The sequence below is a fragment of the Salvelinus alpinus genome, chromosome 13, assembly GCF_045679555.1.
Source record: "Salvelinus alpinus chromosome 13, SLU_Salpinus.1, whole genome shotgun sequence".
Lineage (NCBI taxonomy): Eukaryota > Metazoa > Chordata > Actinopteri > Salmoniformes > Salmonidae > Salvelinus > Salvelinus alpinus.
The window spans coordinates 26,994,939-27,013,025 of record NC_092098.1 but is presented as its reverse complement, the minus strand read 5'-3'; the positions used below and the strand labels follow the sequence as shown (position 1 = coordinate 27,013,025).

General features: G+C 40.9%; 1 protein-coding gene across 1 annotated transcript in view; it reads right to left on the bottom strand.

Moving 5' to 3' along the window:
• Positions 1–1,054: 1,054 nt before the first annotated feature.
• The window catches only part of adora2b (adenosine A2b receptor), a 28,475-nt gene continuing 11,442 nt past the window's right edge, over positions 1,055–18,087 (bottom strand). Inside the window, exon 3 of the mRNA XM_071338839.1 lies at positions 1,055–6,753. Within this exon, the coding sequence (XP_071194940.1) occupies positions 5,982–6,753 (772 nt within the window). The 3' untranslated portion in view covers positions 1,055–5,981. The remainder of the gene's footprint in view (positions 6,754–18,087) is intronic.

Genomic DNA, 18,087 nt, shown 5'->3' with positions numbered 1-18,087 from the left:
CATGGGTTGATAAATTTGATTTCCATTGATCATTTTTGTGTGATTTTGTTGTCAGCACATTCAACTATGTAAATAAAAAAGTATTTCATAAGAATATTTCATTCATTCAGATCTAGGATGTGTTATTTTAGTGTTCCCTTTATTTTTTTGAGCAGTGTATATTTTTTTACAAAACCATCAGTAGAGTTGAAAATGTTTTGGAAACCCATTTAACTTGTATTCTTTACGTACGTGTGAATTTAACAGCAAAATATATTTTAATGTGCACCTCGTCATCAGACACAGCCTTTTATCCGCAACAGATCAATTTGATGGGAACAGGTAGACCACCTGACCCCAAGACACTCACCCAGACCTTTAGGTGGACCACCCAACCCCAGGACACTTATCCAGACTTACAAGTAGACCACCTGACCCCTGGACACTCATCCAGACCTATACATAGACCACCAGACTGCAGCTATGACAGACCCAAAGCACAGACACGTAGATCACAGCCCAACAGGTCACTGAAACAGACTCAAACCCTTGCAGCACCATCTAAGACCAAGCTGCTAAAGCACATCCTGGGGAAAGATGTTTAAAAGCCAAAGCCTACTGCTGCTGCATGGTCTCCTCCAGTCTATCTGCATGTGTAAAGATTATATTTATGGCTTTTAGGTCATTGTGCTGTTCTTCTGGACATCTGGTGTGGTTCTCTGCTTTCTGAAAATCTGTCAACAGATGTTGCATTTGTTTGTGACTGTGTAAGTGTTCTTAATATGTTGCCAGAGAATGTGCATCTGTTCATTGACTTTAGTTTTAGACTCTCCTTTTATTTGAAGACAAGTCAGTCACCCTATGGTGCTGCCTGCTGAAAGGGAAGTGTAAAGGTAAGATACGTTTTACTCAGTCCAGTGGTTCAGTGACCAGAGACTACAAAGATGTTTCAGTTTTTCAGAAGGCTTTGTATATTTATTATTTGTTCTGAAATTAAAACATTGTGAGTAAAATCAATGAAAATTGTTGTGTAGGTTTGTAAACTCTTCCTGTAAGAATATGAAAGTCTGACCTGTAACAATATAAGCATAGCTTTTATTAACAAAAGAATTTGCCATACATACAGATATTCTCATGTTAAATAACAGTATTGGTTTACAGTTGTAGTCAGTTGAGTGAAAGAATAATTATTTAAACATTGAACATCATAGACGTGAACCACAGTGGACTGTTTAGGCTACTGATTAGTGACATCAATACTATAACACATTTGCAAACACACAGGTTGGAATGGAAGGCAGGATCGCTATGAAAAGCTTGTTTTTATATGGTTTTTCTCCTTCATTCATCATTCACAAGTCATGCTTGTTAAAGGCTTTACAACCCACAGTATCTAGCAGGGATGGGATCAATTCCATTTCAATTCAGTCAACTCTGGAAGTTAACTGAGATTCCAATTCCACATTTTTCTCATTGAGAAGCACTTAGGGAAATTGGAATTTCAGTTTATTGACTGAAGTGGAATGGAATTGACCCCAGCCCTGGTGCTAAGGTCACATTTGAGTAAACAAATGATAGTAATACTAGTACAGTGCAGTCTCAAATGGAATGTACTTGAGGTTCTGCCCACTCCTATAGTTTAGCCCTTGAAGTTGTAGAGGTCAAGGTTGATGAGTATGGTGAAGAAATGTTTTAAAAAACAAGGAAATGGAAATACTGTATTTGTTGGACCCCAGTGATAAGACAATGCTTGTCTTAAATTCCTTATAAAAGTTAGTAATGCTACAGAGGTTTTGTATAAGTCGCACTCATGAGCCAAAACGGGTCCCCGAACATTGTGCACAATTGTGAACAATGTCCTCCAATTTGTACAATATATTACGAATTTGTAAGTGCTTAAGATCCCGTTCAATCTCTTTAACCTTGTGAACACTCGAAAAACACTACACAACACATTTTAATCTTAAAGCATAAAAATGTAATAGCCTTATCCAAAATGTCAGTGCATTTAAATCCTCATCTGACCACACCAAGGATGGCTCTTCTCATAGCAGAGGGGAAAACCACCTTCGTTTTGGCACCAATTGTGCCATTATGTCCAAACTGAGTCTCGTTAAACTGGAATTATTTTGAGGTTTGATTTTCTATCTCCACACAGGAAACATGTGCAACACCATACGGGTGGTCAAGTAGAGAGAGACATCTTGGAATTCAAACCAAGAGCGATGCACCATCTATTTAACAGATCTGTCTCAGACTCACAGATACAATACCACAATGACACTCTTACACTGACGAAGCATGTTTTTGTCTTTCACAGAACAAGAACTTGTCAGCCCCCTACAATTTAGTTAGGCTTAAGTGTTCCTAGCAGGGTTGGGGTCAATTTGGATTTTTTGAATTTATTTCAATTCAAACCATGAATTTGAATTGGCTTTGAATTGAAGGAAGTAGAATATAATTCAAAGCAATTCAGAATAAATAACCCATTTGAATTTAATTTAATCCTACTTTCTATTTCCGCAACTCAATTCAGAATGGACCCGAACCCTGGATCCTTGATTCGTTCAATAAAGAGGGACCTCCTCAGCATTGTGTTGACTGACTTGGCTTGGTGTAGTGAAGTGGTGAATTTAGGAGTTCTGACTGAGTGAGGGGGGTGGAAACACATGGCTCTTAACTGCCATGCTGAGGACAAGGACAGACAGTATGCAGTGGAAGTCGTTACAGTCTGACAGTATTGAGTATTAGAAGCCACCTGGTTTGTTTCAGGAAGTGACACTTAAATCCCAGTGTCCATGTGGAGACGCCAGCCTCTCTCTCTTCTCCTTTTGTTACAGAGAGACATTTAGGCAAATGATCAGAGCTGTGTCCATGTTAGGGTTGTATAATGGCCCTTCTAGGGATGCCAAGGGAAGAGGATATCCTAGATTTGTTTCCCCATATGATTTAGGTTACAGTAAGACCCTTAAATAAGTAATTTTGTCAGAACTAATAATGTAAATCTTTAATTTTAAAAAGGGATGTCATGAGTAAGTAATAATCAACCTTTCAAATAATGAGGCATATACAGTTGAAGTCAGAAGTTTACATACACCTTAGCCAAATACATTTAAACTCAGTTTTTGACAATTCCTGACATTTAATCCTTGTAAAAATTCCCTGTCTTAGGTCAGTTAGGATCACCACTTTATTTTAAGAATGTGAAATGTCAGAATAATAGTAGAGAGAATGATTGATTTCAGCTTTTATTTCTTTCATCACATTCCCAGTGGGTCAGAAGTTTACATACACTCAATTAGTATTTGGTAGCACTGCCTTTAAATTGTTTAACTTGGGTCAAATGTTTCAGGTAGCCTTCCACAAGCTTCCCACAATAAATTGGGTGAATTTGGCCCATTCCTCCTGACAGAGCTGGTGTAACAGTCAGGTTTGTAGGTCTCCTTGCTCGCACACGCTTTTTCAGTTCTGCCCACAAATTTTCTGTAGGATTGAGGTCAGGACTTTGTGATGGCCACTCCAATACCTTGACTTTGTTGTCCTTATGCCATTTTGCCACAACTTTGGAAGTATGCTTGGGGTCATTGTCCATTTGGAAGACCTATTTGCAACCAAGCTTTAACTTCCTGACTGATGTCTTGAGATGTTGCTTCAATATATCCACATATTTTTATTTCCTCATGATGCCATCTATTTTGTGAAGTGCACCAGTCCCTCCTGCAGCAAAGCACCCCCACAACATGATGCTGCCACCCCCGTGCTTCACGGTTGGGATGGTGTTCTTTGACTTGCAAGCCTCCCCCTTTTTCCTCCAAAAATAATGATGGTCATTATGGCCAAACAGTTCTATTTATGTTTCATCAGACCAGAGGACATTTCTCCAAAAAGTACCATCTTTGTTCCCATGTGCAGTTGCAAACCGTAGTCTGGCTTTTTTTATGCCGTTTTTGGAGCAGTGACTTCTTCCTTGCTGAGCGGCCTTTCAGGTTATGTCGATATAGGACTCATTTTACTGTGGATATAGATACTTTTGTACCTGTTTCCTACAGCATCTTCACAAGGTCCTTTGCTGTTGTTCTGGGATTGATTTGCACTTTTCGCACCAAAGTACGTTCATCTCTAGGAGACAGAACACGTCTCCTTCCTGAGCGGTATGACAGCTGTGTGGTCCCATGGTGTTTATACTTGCGTACTATTGTCTGTACAGATGAACATGGTACCTTCAGGCGTTTGGAAATTGCTCCCAAGGATGAACCAGACTTGTGGAGGTCCACAATTTTTTTTCTGAGGTCTTGGCTGATTTCTTTTGATTTTCGCATGATGTCAATCAAAGAGGCACTGAGTTTGAAGGTAGGCCTTGAAATACATCCACAGGTACACCTCCAATTGACTCAAATGATGTCAAATTAGTCTGTCAGACGCTTCTAAAACCATGACATCATTTTCTGGAATTTCCCAAGCTGTTTAAAGGCACAGTCAACTTAGTGTATGTAAACTTCTGACCTACTGGAATTGTGATACAGTGAATTATAAGTGAAATAATCTGTCTGTAAACAATTGTTGGAAAAATTGCTTATGTCATGCACAAAGCCGACTTGCCAAAACTAGTTTGTTATCAAGACATTTGTGGAGTGGTTGAAAAACGAGATATAATGACTCCAACCTAAGTGTATGTAAACTTATGACTTTAACTGTATTTGTGAGTGATGATTTATATATACTTTTTTTTGCCAGAGGTCTCAACCTCCAAATATCGTCTGTGTCTGTGAATTTCAGATGTATCTTTTCACAACTCAGTCAGTCTTCCTCACCACATTCTGTATATTCCTGAGCTTTCTCCATGACACTAAAGAAGCCATGACATTTGCTAAATTCAAGCAGAGCACAATAACACCCCACAAGTTCATATTATGTGTAAAAATACTTTTCCACTCCGAGCTGTGTTGCGTGTGTGTTATGCCCTCTCACTGGAGATTTTGGTGTTGTTGCAGTCGTAAATTGTTCCACTGGGCAGACTTTCCTATGTCTGTTTTTTACACAAGACCTGTACTGAGCAAGTGCGATGTAGCCCATGATGAACAATACAGTACACACCTCAGCCAGGTAAAAAAAAAAATGCTACATGACAATAAATAAAATACCAAAAATTGGTAAAAAAAGTTGAACAATTGATGTATATTATTTTGAAAAGTTAAGGCATAGAAAAAGCAATGTTTTGAGTTATGGTTAATGTGTGGGAATGGTAAATAAAGTGTTATCTTGTAGTAATGGATTAATTTCACAGTCCTGCAAATCCAGTTAGCTTTGACAAAATAAAAATAAAATCCTTAACAGTTGAAATCATAAGGTGAACTGTGCCATTGTTCACCCCAGTGGATTTGTTATTGTTTTTGTTAAGTTGATGAAACAGAGGAGAGAAGCATCCAGCAGAGTGGCTGTTCTAATGCATGTGAAATTATATCAGAGGGAAAAAAACTCTGTTCGTTGTCTGTTCGTTGTTTGTTGTAAATTGCAAAAGGACGTGGCAGTTTCACCTAATACGGATTCCAGCTTTAAAGTAAATAAGACTCTTGCCTGCTTTTCACTAGCCTGGTCCCAGATGTGTTTGCGGTGTCTTGCCAACTCCTATGGCCATGACAATGACCATAGGAGTGGGCAAGACAGCACAAACAGATCTGGGACCAGGCTACCTTTCCATAACCTGGCCCATGATACTCATCTTAACTCATAAGCAATGCTCGCCATTCAAGGCAGATAATCTATTCAGTTTCACATTTCATCATACCCACTCTCTTTGTTCTGTAAACATTTATAATCTCACTTAAAATGTCATTGAAGAATACAATACAACAATAACATGGGGGGTTGGGGCTCTCCTTGAGTCATACCCCCGGCCTGTGGCCCCACCCTTGAAGTAAAGTTATGTAGGCGGGGCTAGTCGCCTCACGAACACTGGTGTCTGCTCTTACAGTAAAGGGTCATGCCCCCTGTAGCCCCACCCCTCAGAGTAAAGGGTCAATGGTCATGTGGATCTGGTCTCTGTTCCGCCTGCTCCCATTGGAGGAGTGGAGGTAAGGCTCCTCCTTCTGACATAGGACGTGACGCGTCAGGATCTTTCGGAAGGTGTTCCTGAAGTCCTGGATGCGGTAGGCATAGATAACGGGGTTGACGGCTGAGTTGGCATGTGACAGCATGATGGCTATGTACATGACGGGGGCCGGCTTGCACAGGTCCTTGTAGAACAGGGTCAGGCAGTTGAGGATGTGCACGGGCAGCCAGCATAGGGCAAACAGCCCCACAATGATGGACAGAGACTTGGCGGCACGGATCTCGCGTTGCAGGAGCCCGTGATGGTGGCTGTCCCCATTGCTGCTCACTGAGCACTTGAGTTCAATCTGGTGCATCTGCTTGCGGGCCACGGTGAAGATCTTCACATAGATGCCTAGCATGATAAACAGAGGAGGCAGGACGCAGCCGAAGAAGTTGAAGTAGACCATGTAGTGCATGTCCACCACACTCTCAAACAGGCAGGTAAGCTTGCAGCTGCTCAGGAAGTCCCCTGCACTGCCCAGATCGTCCACCAAGGGGGGGGTGGTGGTACTGGCATTGTCCCCCAAAGACTTGCCATTCGTCAGGCTGCTGGAGACATTCTGACGGCAGGAAGTCACCTTCAGGTTCCAACCCAGGAATGGGATGAGGCCGATGACGAAAGACAGGATCCATAAGATGGCGATGATTCGTCTGGCCCTCGTACCCGTCACCAGCTCCTTGTACCTGGATAAGAGGATGAGGGAAGACCAAAAATACGCTGGTTAATATCCATGGAGGTTATAAATGGGTCTTATTTTCTTTTCCCTAAAAGTTGTGACTGAGTGCCCTTAACGGCCACAGTGGCCCCCTATCAAGCATTATGGTGCTTATACTGCACATCTATTCATGATTAACATATCGTAATAATGAGTTATTACAGAAAGACAATAGGGCAATAGAGAAGCAAATATGCTGTCCTTAAAGTTCTTCCAACGGAACATTAAATTAGGGCCTGTGATAGGAGTAATATATCATTTCCATCTTACTGTCTAAAGCAAGGTACCAAAACATAACGAGACATCATTCCAACAGACTTCTGGGTGGTTCCACCAATTAGGTGCCTTTTGAGTAGCGTAACTTGGTCAAAAAAATTATAATAATGTTTTCCCATCTCAAGAGGTTAAATACCAAAAAGGGTTAACGATTTCATCGTAATTCAGTTATAAATCCCATTGTGACAGGGGGAATAGGGGAATACAAGCTTCACAAAACAATTGAAATTGTGAAAACGTTTCTAGCCCGTCTATCTGTGGGTAACATTGGCGTGTTATGCTCGACCCAAAAAGAAAAGGGCCAGAACCAGCTCACCTGCTTTAACACTAGGATTTGACTATTAGATGTTCAATGTTTCCTTTGAATAATCATTTTTAAAAAGCATAGTTTCACCATATTAAAACGAAAGTTCAGTTCACGTAACAGAGTTGATCTTAAAACAAGGGACAGTTTTTATGAATCACTAAATCATATGAAATAAATAATCATCTTCAGAAATGACTTTGTCAAACCACAAAATATCTAGGGCTTTATAATGATGGTGAAAACTTGGAGAAATGTTGGTGTTAAGTGGGTTAAAATCACAGTGGGTACACAGAGGAACATGTCATAATGCAGAATTTTTGCTCTTCAGCAAGTCTTATTCATATTAAAAATCTGATTTATTGAACTTTCCATGTGGTCTACACTAAAGGGCACTACATTTAAAATAACAGGCCTTTAAAATTACATATTTGTGCACAATTTCTACTTCAAATCAAATGTATTTATATAGCCCTTCGTACATCAGCTGATATCTCAAAGTGCTGTACAGAAACCCAGCCTAAAACCCCAAACAGCAAGCAATGCAGGTGTAGAAGCACGTGTTTACTTAAAATTTAAGACACTCATTTTGTGGAACGACCCTTCTATCGACCGAGGTCTGGGTATGAATGCCATTGGGCTCCATATGCTCTGTTCCAATATCCATAGCATAGGCTACCACTTATTAAGGAATGTGTTGTATAGGGAATGCATTCTAAGTGGCATGTTAGTATTAATATCTGAACATTACGTAATCTATGATCCAATCAATGTAAGAATTTGCCTAAGAGCAAAAAAGCAGAATCAGCTGCAGCGAACAGGAGTATTGCACAAAGAATGAGAATTTGGCAATTTGTGATGTGTTGAGCAAGTAAGAAGTTAAGAATTTACTTATATGTTGGCTAACTGTTACACCACATTTCACTGAGCACATTGACTCAGAGACAGGCATGTGAAAGGAAAAACCGTCAGAGTACAACTCATCACCTCTCTAAGAACAACAGTCTATCTATTCAGTGTTGAACACACAGAAGTTATACAGTGCCTTCGGAAAGTATTCAGACCCACAACACAACAAAGGCTGGTCATGGCTCACATCAACACCATTATCCCAGAAACCCTAGACCCACTCTAGGGTTTCTGGGATAATTGCATACCACCCCAACAGATCCACTGATGATGCAACCTCTATTGCACTCCACACTGTCCTTTCCCATCTGGACAAAAGGAACACCTATGTGAGAATGCTATTCATTGACTACAGCTCAGCGCTCAACACCACAGTGCCCTCAAAGCTCATCACTAAGCTAAGGACCCTGGGACTAAACACCTCCCTCTGCAACTGGATCCTGGACTTCCTAACGGGCCACCCCCAGGAGGTAAGGTTAGGTAACAACACATCCGCCACGCTGATCCTCAACACAGGGGCCCCTCAGGGGTGTGTGTTCAGTCCCCTCCTGTACTCCCTGTTCACTCATGACTGCATGGCCAGGCACGACTCCAACATCATCATTAAGTTTGCTGACGACACAACAGTGGTAGGCCTGATCACAGACAACGATGAGACAGCCTATTGGGAGGAGGTCAGAGACCTGGCCATGTGGTGCCAGGATAACAACCTTTCCCTCAACATTATCAAGACAAAGGAGATGATTGTGGATTACAGGAACAAGTGGACTGAGCACGCCCCCATTCTCATCGACGGGGCTGTAGTGGAGCAGGTTGAGAGCTTCAAGTTCCTTGGTGTCAACATCACCAACAAACTATCATAGTCTTAAACACACCAAGACAGTCTTGAAGAGGGCACGACAGCCTATTCCGGGTTTCCCGGGTGCCGAAGATGTGGATATTTGGCAGCCCCCCGCACCTCTCTGATTCAGAGATTTCCTAACGGCGGAAGTTCAGCGTTACAGCAGGATTTAAAAATTAATTTAATTTAAAAACAATGTTCCTGCGTTAGCGAAGAATGCATTCACCGTAAACCAGTGGCAAACCATGACTATAGGACCTAGGCCTTCAGAGGAACCAAAAATCTTCCATTACGTTGTATCAAACTCAGAAATCAAAAGAATTACTGAAAACATTGCATCACGTAATGAACCCGACATTGTATATTTTGTAGTCAGACCATTCTAGTTGTAGTGAAGGAGGAGCAATGCTTTTTGATGACATTATGAATGAATCAAACAGGCCTGTCCGTGCTTCAGGCTGCCGCACACACAGTGACAGTTCAGCATGGACACAACATGACACACAGCATAAAATAATGCAACCAGCAAAACAAAAAACACACGGTTTACATAACCTATGGTAGCCTAACACCACTATCACACCACACCATCACCCATAGCAATAACAACAGTGTCACATCAACAGTGACAGGCTCAAGGTGCTGAATGGACAGCGACCGTAGGCTAATACCTGTGTACTCCATGGAGCTGAAGGAGAGACAGGTTTGGTCAAACACATAGACAAGGCTGATAAGACAGGCAACAGCAGTCACACACAGCATCAAATAAGGTTAAATATTAAGCATCCCATTCACTCCAGTAGGCCCCTTGAAATCAGAACAATACAAAAGCACAACCATTTCATTTCCAAAATGAAATTAACAAACCAGCTATTACTTCCCTTTGCAAATATATTTTATCACGTTCATCACACTAACCGGTGATCTGAGGTTTAAATGCAACAATGATTCACAGTCATTATTTTCAGAGAGATGTCTAACAGCAAGCAAGCTGTAACAAAACAGTACCACTCACCAGATGATGATCATTTGGAAAAGAAGTTTGAAAGAAGTTAATCTTGATCATCCTGTATAACACACAAACTCACTTCCTTGACAACAAACAAGAATTTTGAGGAAATCTGTCAGAACAAGTTCACAAATAAAAAACATATTTATACCTCATGTAGGGATTTTAAAGACACGGAAATGAGTTTGAACTCCTGGAAAGATATCAGGGAGGTAATTGGGATAGATGTGGTAAAGAGGTCAATGGAATTCATACAGTGGGGGATAGAAGGATGCTGTATTGGCGCACATTCAACAAATCTGATCTAACAAAGCAGATATTTGTCAAGTCCGTCATGATTTATGTGTTGCAACAGGCCCACAATGTGGTTATTGCTGCATAACATGTAGAAGTTGTCCCTTTTCCGGTTTAGAAAAAGTGACTGCTAAATGCTAACTGCCATTCGTATAAGCTTTTAGAATAGCTAGCACACAGAAATCAGTTATGAACTGTAATGCAGTTGATTGGTAACGATGACATGAACATGTGTTGGGATTGACATCCATATAAACATTATACTCTGGTTTTTACCTCAAAATAGTGTGAAATACACGTATAAATAATAGCCTAAATGTAGGATAATTTTGTTTGGGGGAGATTCGGGGTGGAGATGCAGGTGTGAAAATGGTGCAATCTTTTTACTTCATGCTATCTTGGCTGAGCTTCTATTGTCAAGCACTGGGAAACAGATTCCAACATCTCAGAAGAGGTGAGGTCTTTTCGTTTAGTCAGGTGCTTGTAATTACCTGGAAGGCTACAGAGATTAGCCTTGAATCACTATGAGTGACGCGGTGCAGACCAATTTATTGGATGCGTATGAGAGCTTCCCGATGCGCTAGAAGTATGATTGCTCTGACTTCTGCAGAGGCCTGCATCGCAGTAAATACTGTACGGGCCACTGCAGACTTCAGATTGACCATGCAGAGCCAAGCGTGGGAAAACTACTGCTTGACCCAATGATTATTTCCCTTTGCCCTCACTAGTGAAATGTCTCGGCCCGTCACTTTTTTAAAACTGTCCCACCCATTGCAAGTCAAAATGTGATTTCTCCTTTGCCAAGATAATCTATCCACCTGGCAGGTGTGGCATTTCAAGAAGCTGATTAAACAGCATGATCATTTACAGGTGCACCAATAAAAGGCCACTCTAAAATGGTCATTTTTGTCACACAACACAATGCCACAGATGTCTCAAGTTTTGAGGGAGCGTGCAAATGGCATGCTGACTGCAGGAATATCCACCAGAGCTGTTGCCAGAGAATTGAATGTTAATTTCTCAACCATAAGCTGCCTACAACGTCATTTTGGCAGTACGTCCAACCGGTCGCACAACCACAGACACGTGTAACCACGCCAGCTTCTTCACCTGTGGGATCGTCTGAGACCAGCCACCCGGACAGCTGACCAAACTGAGAAGTATTTCTGTCTGCAAAAAAAACTTTTGTGGCAAACAACTCATTCTGATTGGCTGAGCCTAGCTCCCAAGTGAGTGGGCCTGACTCTCAAATGGGTGGGTCTATGCCTTCCCAGGCCCACCCATGGCTGCGCCCCTGCCCAGTCATGTGAAATCCATAGATTAGGGCCCAATTAATTCATTTCAATTGACTGATTTCCTCATATGAACTGTAATTGTTGCATGTTGCATTTATATTTTTGTTAAGTATAATTTTAAAAATAAATCCTTAGGCCTTCTCTGGTTCTACACTGCCAAAAACACTGCATATGTCGGCTTAATCAAAAATGACCTTTAAAGGTGCACTATACTGAAATCGCTCTGCCATTTCGTGGTTGCTAAAACTCACATTTCAAGGTGAATTTGGTCGGGTCACCTAAAAGGTTGCATAATTGCAATTTTCATTTTCTATTACGCAATGTGTAACGCTTCAGCGATACAGATTGAACAGAGCCCCAACACTGAGTTCTCAAGCCAAACCATGAAACCATATAGCAAATATACAGTAGATATAGGATAATCAAATCAAAGTTTATTGGTCATGTACACAGTTTAAGCATGAACATTTGTTGTCAGTGCTCATGTGACTTCACTTTGCTCTGATTATAGCATGTAATGTCATTATAGTTGAGTCACTAGCCACGATAATCATGTAAACGATATTTCCGCATGATATTTCCTCTAGGACGACAAATATCAACGACTATTAGAGTAATCTACATACACTCTGGTAAGGCATATTTCTATACAGACTAATAGTTAAGTGCAATGGAAAAAATTACTTTTTGGTTTTATTCAAAAAGATGAAGTGGTCGTTCTCTGCTGCAAATGTTTTTCCTTCCCTCCTCATGAAACAGCTGCAATTTGCCAGTAAAATGTCATACAAGTTAAGTTTCACAGGCAGCAGTAGCTCATTTGACAAGATAACCGTGGCTTTCAATCATTACCTACAGTATTAGTACTGTAGCCCCTCAGACGCCAAGGCCTCAAAACAGACGACTGGGACTTTAATAATGCAGCAGTAAATTATTCTACCTCTCTCCCTATTTCTCCATTTCCCCATCACTCTCTCCCTCAGTGAAGGATGCTGTTGCTGTGCCCCCAGTGCCATCAGTAATCCACAGACAGCCATGACCATGTTTAGGGACCTGAAGTGATGGGCCCTAAGGCTATAGGGGGGACACACACATCACTCCTTCCTCTCTCTTCTTCTCTCATCATCCATACATTTCTCAGTCTCTCGCTCTCTCTCTCTCGTCTTAGTCCTCTAACCTGTAAGTCAAGCCCAGAAAGGTTTGTGTTCCAGACAGTGACTAATATCTGGGGGTGGACAGCTCTCTCACTGTCTCGCTCACTCTCTGTCTCCCTCACATGCTCCCTCTTTCTCTCTCCCCCTCACACGCCCTCTATTTCTATCTCACTTTCCCTCAGGCCCTCTCTATATATTATCTCCCTATCTCTGTCTCGCTCTCTCTGATGGCCTGGTGACATTCCTCACTGTGAGGGCCAGTAAATGAGCTGCTGAGCAGATTAGTTCTGGCATGACGACAGCACGCTGGCATCTCTCTCACTCTCTCTCCCTTTTTTCTGTCCCTCTCTCCCCACACATCCCTTTTATAACCCCATGGTTCCTGGGCTTCCGCCTGGTGCACATTGCAGCCCACAAACCTCTGCCAGGCTAGTACACAGAGTCAATAATCACAAAGCACATCCGCTTAAACATGACAGAGATGTCCACAGTATAGTCTCAAACAAAGATGTCCACAGTATAGTCTCAAACAAAGATGTCCACAGTATAGTCTCAAACAGAGATGTCCACAGTATAGTCTCAAACAGAGATGTCCAGAGATGTCCACAGTAGAGTCTCAAACAGAGATGTCCACAGTATAGCCTCAAACAAAGATGTCCACAGTAGTCTCAAACAGAGATGTCCACAGTATACCCTCAAGGGGAACAGGTGTTTCTCTTTGACCCAGTGGCAACCTCATGATTCTTCCCCCAAGCCATAAGACTCCTGAACATCTAGTCAAATGGCTAGCCAGACTATTTGCATTAGCCTACACTTTGATTATGCAAATCAAATATCACTTTGATTATGTAAATATCCTGCCCTCACATGGCATAGCACCAGCAGTTCTTATAGATCGGCTCAAGAGATTTGAGAGTGTGATATCTCTATGTGAGATGTGTGATATTATCTGTAGCCACAGGCCAAACTAGTACAGTCATACCAGGATTTAGAGGCTTGGATTCATGGCGATGAGGTGCCACACCTTGTGAACACAAGTGAGCACATTCTGCTGTCACTATAGATGAGAGTAGGCCTAACAGTACGACTCTCAGGTGGAATCTGGTCTGGTGAATGGAATTATCATCAACACTTTAACGCAACCCAGAGCCATACAGTCAATGTATTGCTTGGATGGAAACTATGAATAATGCTGGTGTGCATGAGGCTTGGCTTTATGGTTTTGTACAAACAACATGTATGAATTTCCTTCAATGTGTTGCAGAATTGTGATAGATAAAGGTGGTGAGGAGTGGTTTCTTCTTACTATTTACACTCTTTGTTGTTATATTTACATCATATATCTATCTGTTATGTGTGATGACATTAATGTAGTAAGAAAGACCTGTTGCCTGAAACAACTGCAAAAGCCAAAATGACAAACTTTATTGAGACAGCCTGACAGTGTTTGGGGCTCAATAGTGGCAAGTCCACACACTTAGTTTGGCAATACCATCCTTCTGAAAAAAGCCTCTAAAAAAACAGTTTAGTCTCATTAGCAGAGGAAAGCAGCTTTTCAAGGACACAACACTGGTTCTTTCTGAGCAGAGAAAACCATGTAGGGCCTGTGAACATGAACTGAAGAGACTGTTGGTGAGAGACAGCTAGGTGAAGAAGGCCCTGGCAGGTTTGTTAACTCTTGGAACATGGATAGCCAGAGGTTATGCTATTGGATCTTTCCCTTCAAACGGTATGGTGTGGGTGGAAGAAAATACATAAATAGTTTGATGTCTCTTTCTGGGAAACATGAAAAGGAAACAAAGGCCCTAAAATGGGTGTGTATTAGTGTTGTCAGAGGGTGCAGAACAGAGCTCCATCTCTCATGGTTTGAAGCATTTGAGTCTGCCTTTTCACTTCCACCAGAGCCAGCTGTGAAAACACTCTGATCTGAGGGAACCACAGTCCCACAAGACTAAGGCCCAAACACACACACAGTCACACACATAAACTAAAGAAATGGCTAGAGTAGAGTAATTTGAGCTGACCATATACCTTTCTCATTACCACGTGTGTGATGTGGGTCTGGGGTAAAGCGGAAAACCATTAAAAAGGATGTTTAAATCCGTCTGGATTTCTAAAAAGAAATGTTGTTATGAGACTATATAATGCATTTGCTGGCATTGAGCAGCAACCTTTCTGTATATGATGATGAGATTAGAGGTTGACCGATTATGATTTTTCAACGCCAATACCGATTATTGGAGCACCAAAAAAAAGAAAATCGGTTTTCTATTTATTTATTTGTAATAATGACAATTACAACAATACTGAATGAACACTTATTTTAACTTAATATAATACATCAATAAAATCAATTTAGCCTCAAATAAATAATGAAACATGTTCAATTTGGTTTAAATAATGCAAAAAAAAAGTGTTGGAGAAGAAAGTAAAATTGCAATATGTGCCATGTAAGAAAGCTAACGTTTAAGTTCCTTGCTCAGAACATGATAACATATGAAAGCTGGTGGTTCCTTTTAACATGAGTCTTCAATATTCCCAGGTAAGAAGTTTTAGGTTGTAGTTATTATAGGACTATTTCTCTCTATACGATTTGTATTTCATATACCTTTGACTATTGGATGTTCTTATAGGCACTTTAGTATTGCCAGTGTAACAGTATAGCTTCCGTCCCTCTCCTCGCTCCTACCTGGGCTCGAACCAGGAACACATCGACAACAGCCACCCTCGAAGCAGCGTTACCCATGCAGAGCAAGGGGAACAACTACTCCAAGTCTCAGAGCGAGTGACGTTTGAAATGCTATTAGCGCGCACCCCGCTAACTAGCTAGCCATTTCACATCGGTTACACCAGCTTAATTTCGGGAGTTGATAGGCTTGAAGTCATAAACAGCGCAATGCTTGAAGCATTGCGAAGAGCTGCTGGCAGACGCACGAAAGTGCTGTTTGAATGAATGCTTACGAGCCTGCTGGTGCCTACCATCGCTCAGTCAGACTGCTCTATCAAATCAAATCATAGACTTAATTATAACATAATAACACAGAAATACGAGCATTTGGTCATTAAAATGGTAGAATCCGGAAACTATCATTTCAAAAACAAAACGTTTATTCTTTCAGTGAAATACGGAACCGTTCCGTATTTTATCTAACGGATGGCATCCCTAAGTCTAAATATTGCTATTACATTGTACAACCTTCAATGAAGAGAAGTGACAATTTCCCTAGTTAGAAGAAATATATGTTAGCATATATTAACTAAATATGCAGGTTTAAAAATATATACTTGTGTATTGATTTTAAAGAAAGGCATTGATGTTTATGGTTAGGTACATTGGTGCAACGACAGTGCTTTTTTCGCAAATTCGCTTGTTAAATCATCACCCGTTTGTCGAAGTAGGCTGTGATTTAATGAGAAATTAACTGGCACCGCATCGATTATATGTAACGCAGGACACGCTAGATAAACTAGTAATATCATCAACCATGTGTAGTTAACTAGTGATTATGTTAAGATTGATTGTTTTTTTATAAGATAAGTTTAATGCTAGCTAGCAACTTACCTTGACTTCTTGCTGCCCTCACGTAACAGGTAGTCAGCCTGCCACGCAGGCTCCTCGTGGAGTGCAATGTAAGGCAGGTGGTTAGAGCGTTGGACTAGTAACCGGAAGGTTGCAAAAATGAATCCCCGAGCTGACAAGGTAAAAATCTGTCGTTCTGCCCCTGAACAAGGCAGTTAACCCACCGTTCCTATGCCATCATTGAAAATAAGAATGTGTTCTTAACTGACTTGCCTAGTTAAATAAAGGTGTAAAAAAATTAAATATCGTCAAATCGGTGTCCAAAAATACCGATTACCGATTGTTATGAAAACTTGAAATCGGCCCTAATTAAAATCGGCCATTCCGATTAATCGGTCGACCTCTAGATGAGATGTCATTTTATTAACACCCCCTGAGGAATAGTCTGTCTGACTCTTCACCCATGAAGGGAATAATGGGAATTACATACTGGGAAGGGTAAAGAAAATTTGACTGATTGAGGACATTCTTGGGAAATATCCGTAAATGGAAAAGCAGCAGTTTGCCTTAAAGGGCAGGTTGCACGATATATTTCCACAAATCTAACAACGTAGATTGATGATATTTCATCGAAACGGTCTTTATGCAAAAGTTTATAAAATAAACACATTTTACACTTCAATTTTCACAATTAAAATTACATTTATCAAAATGAATTTACCAACAATAAATTGTGGCTTTGTCATCAAGAAAGGAACAGCCTGGTGGTGGCTGCAGTGCACTGTAAACCGGCATACATGTTTGATCGAAATGCAAGAAGATGGGTAGAAAGTCGGACCGATTCGGGCAGACTGGGTCAGGAAATCACCAAGCGCTTCAGTCATATGCGGGTCCTACTTTGTACCAAATGATTACGATGACTACCAACAGTGGAGTCACCATGAATCTGAGGCTAAAAACAAGTTCTGTGCACTGACCACCAATGTTACAGTCCGTCGGTGGGTGGATTTGGTGATGGAGTTGAATTGGGTAAATTGGTACTAAAGTGCCCAAAGAGTTTTGTCATGTTATATTGCTAGTAGATGGTAAAAAACAAAAGATAGTCAGTTATATAAGTGTACCGGGCTATACAAAACGAACTGGCCCAGTTGCACCACACAGATCTAGCATGGTGTTTGGGGATGGAATAATCTAGCTAGCTAGCAAGTAAGCTACAACAACTCCATCAACAGAATACTGCACGTTTTGCAGAAATTAATGGTCAAATACTGATTCATGTCATTGTTTATTTCAAGGTATGTCTTTATTTTTGCTGAACTGCCTGATCTTTATTGGCCGATATAACTTGCAGGATATCATGGTTGCTAATGTTTGGGTTTGCCATTATACCTCGATTTAGGTTGGCTTCAGAGTGCCAAAAACAATAGGAGGACTAGGTATATGATGTGGGTCTTATGTGGACAGTGGCTTCACTCCTGCTCTGTAGTGCTCCTCTTTACGTCACTTTTCCCAACGCTTTTCCAGCATGACTTCGGTCAAATTTGGATAGAATAGAAATAGAAATGTAAAGTGATATGTCGTACTGGGACTTGTAGTTGGAAGGATGAAACAAATTATAATGTTTATCAGCAACCTAAACGTAATAAAATACTGAAAGGTAAACTTTTTCCTGGTAAATGTAATAAGTTATTACATTAATCGGT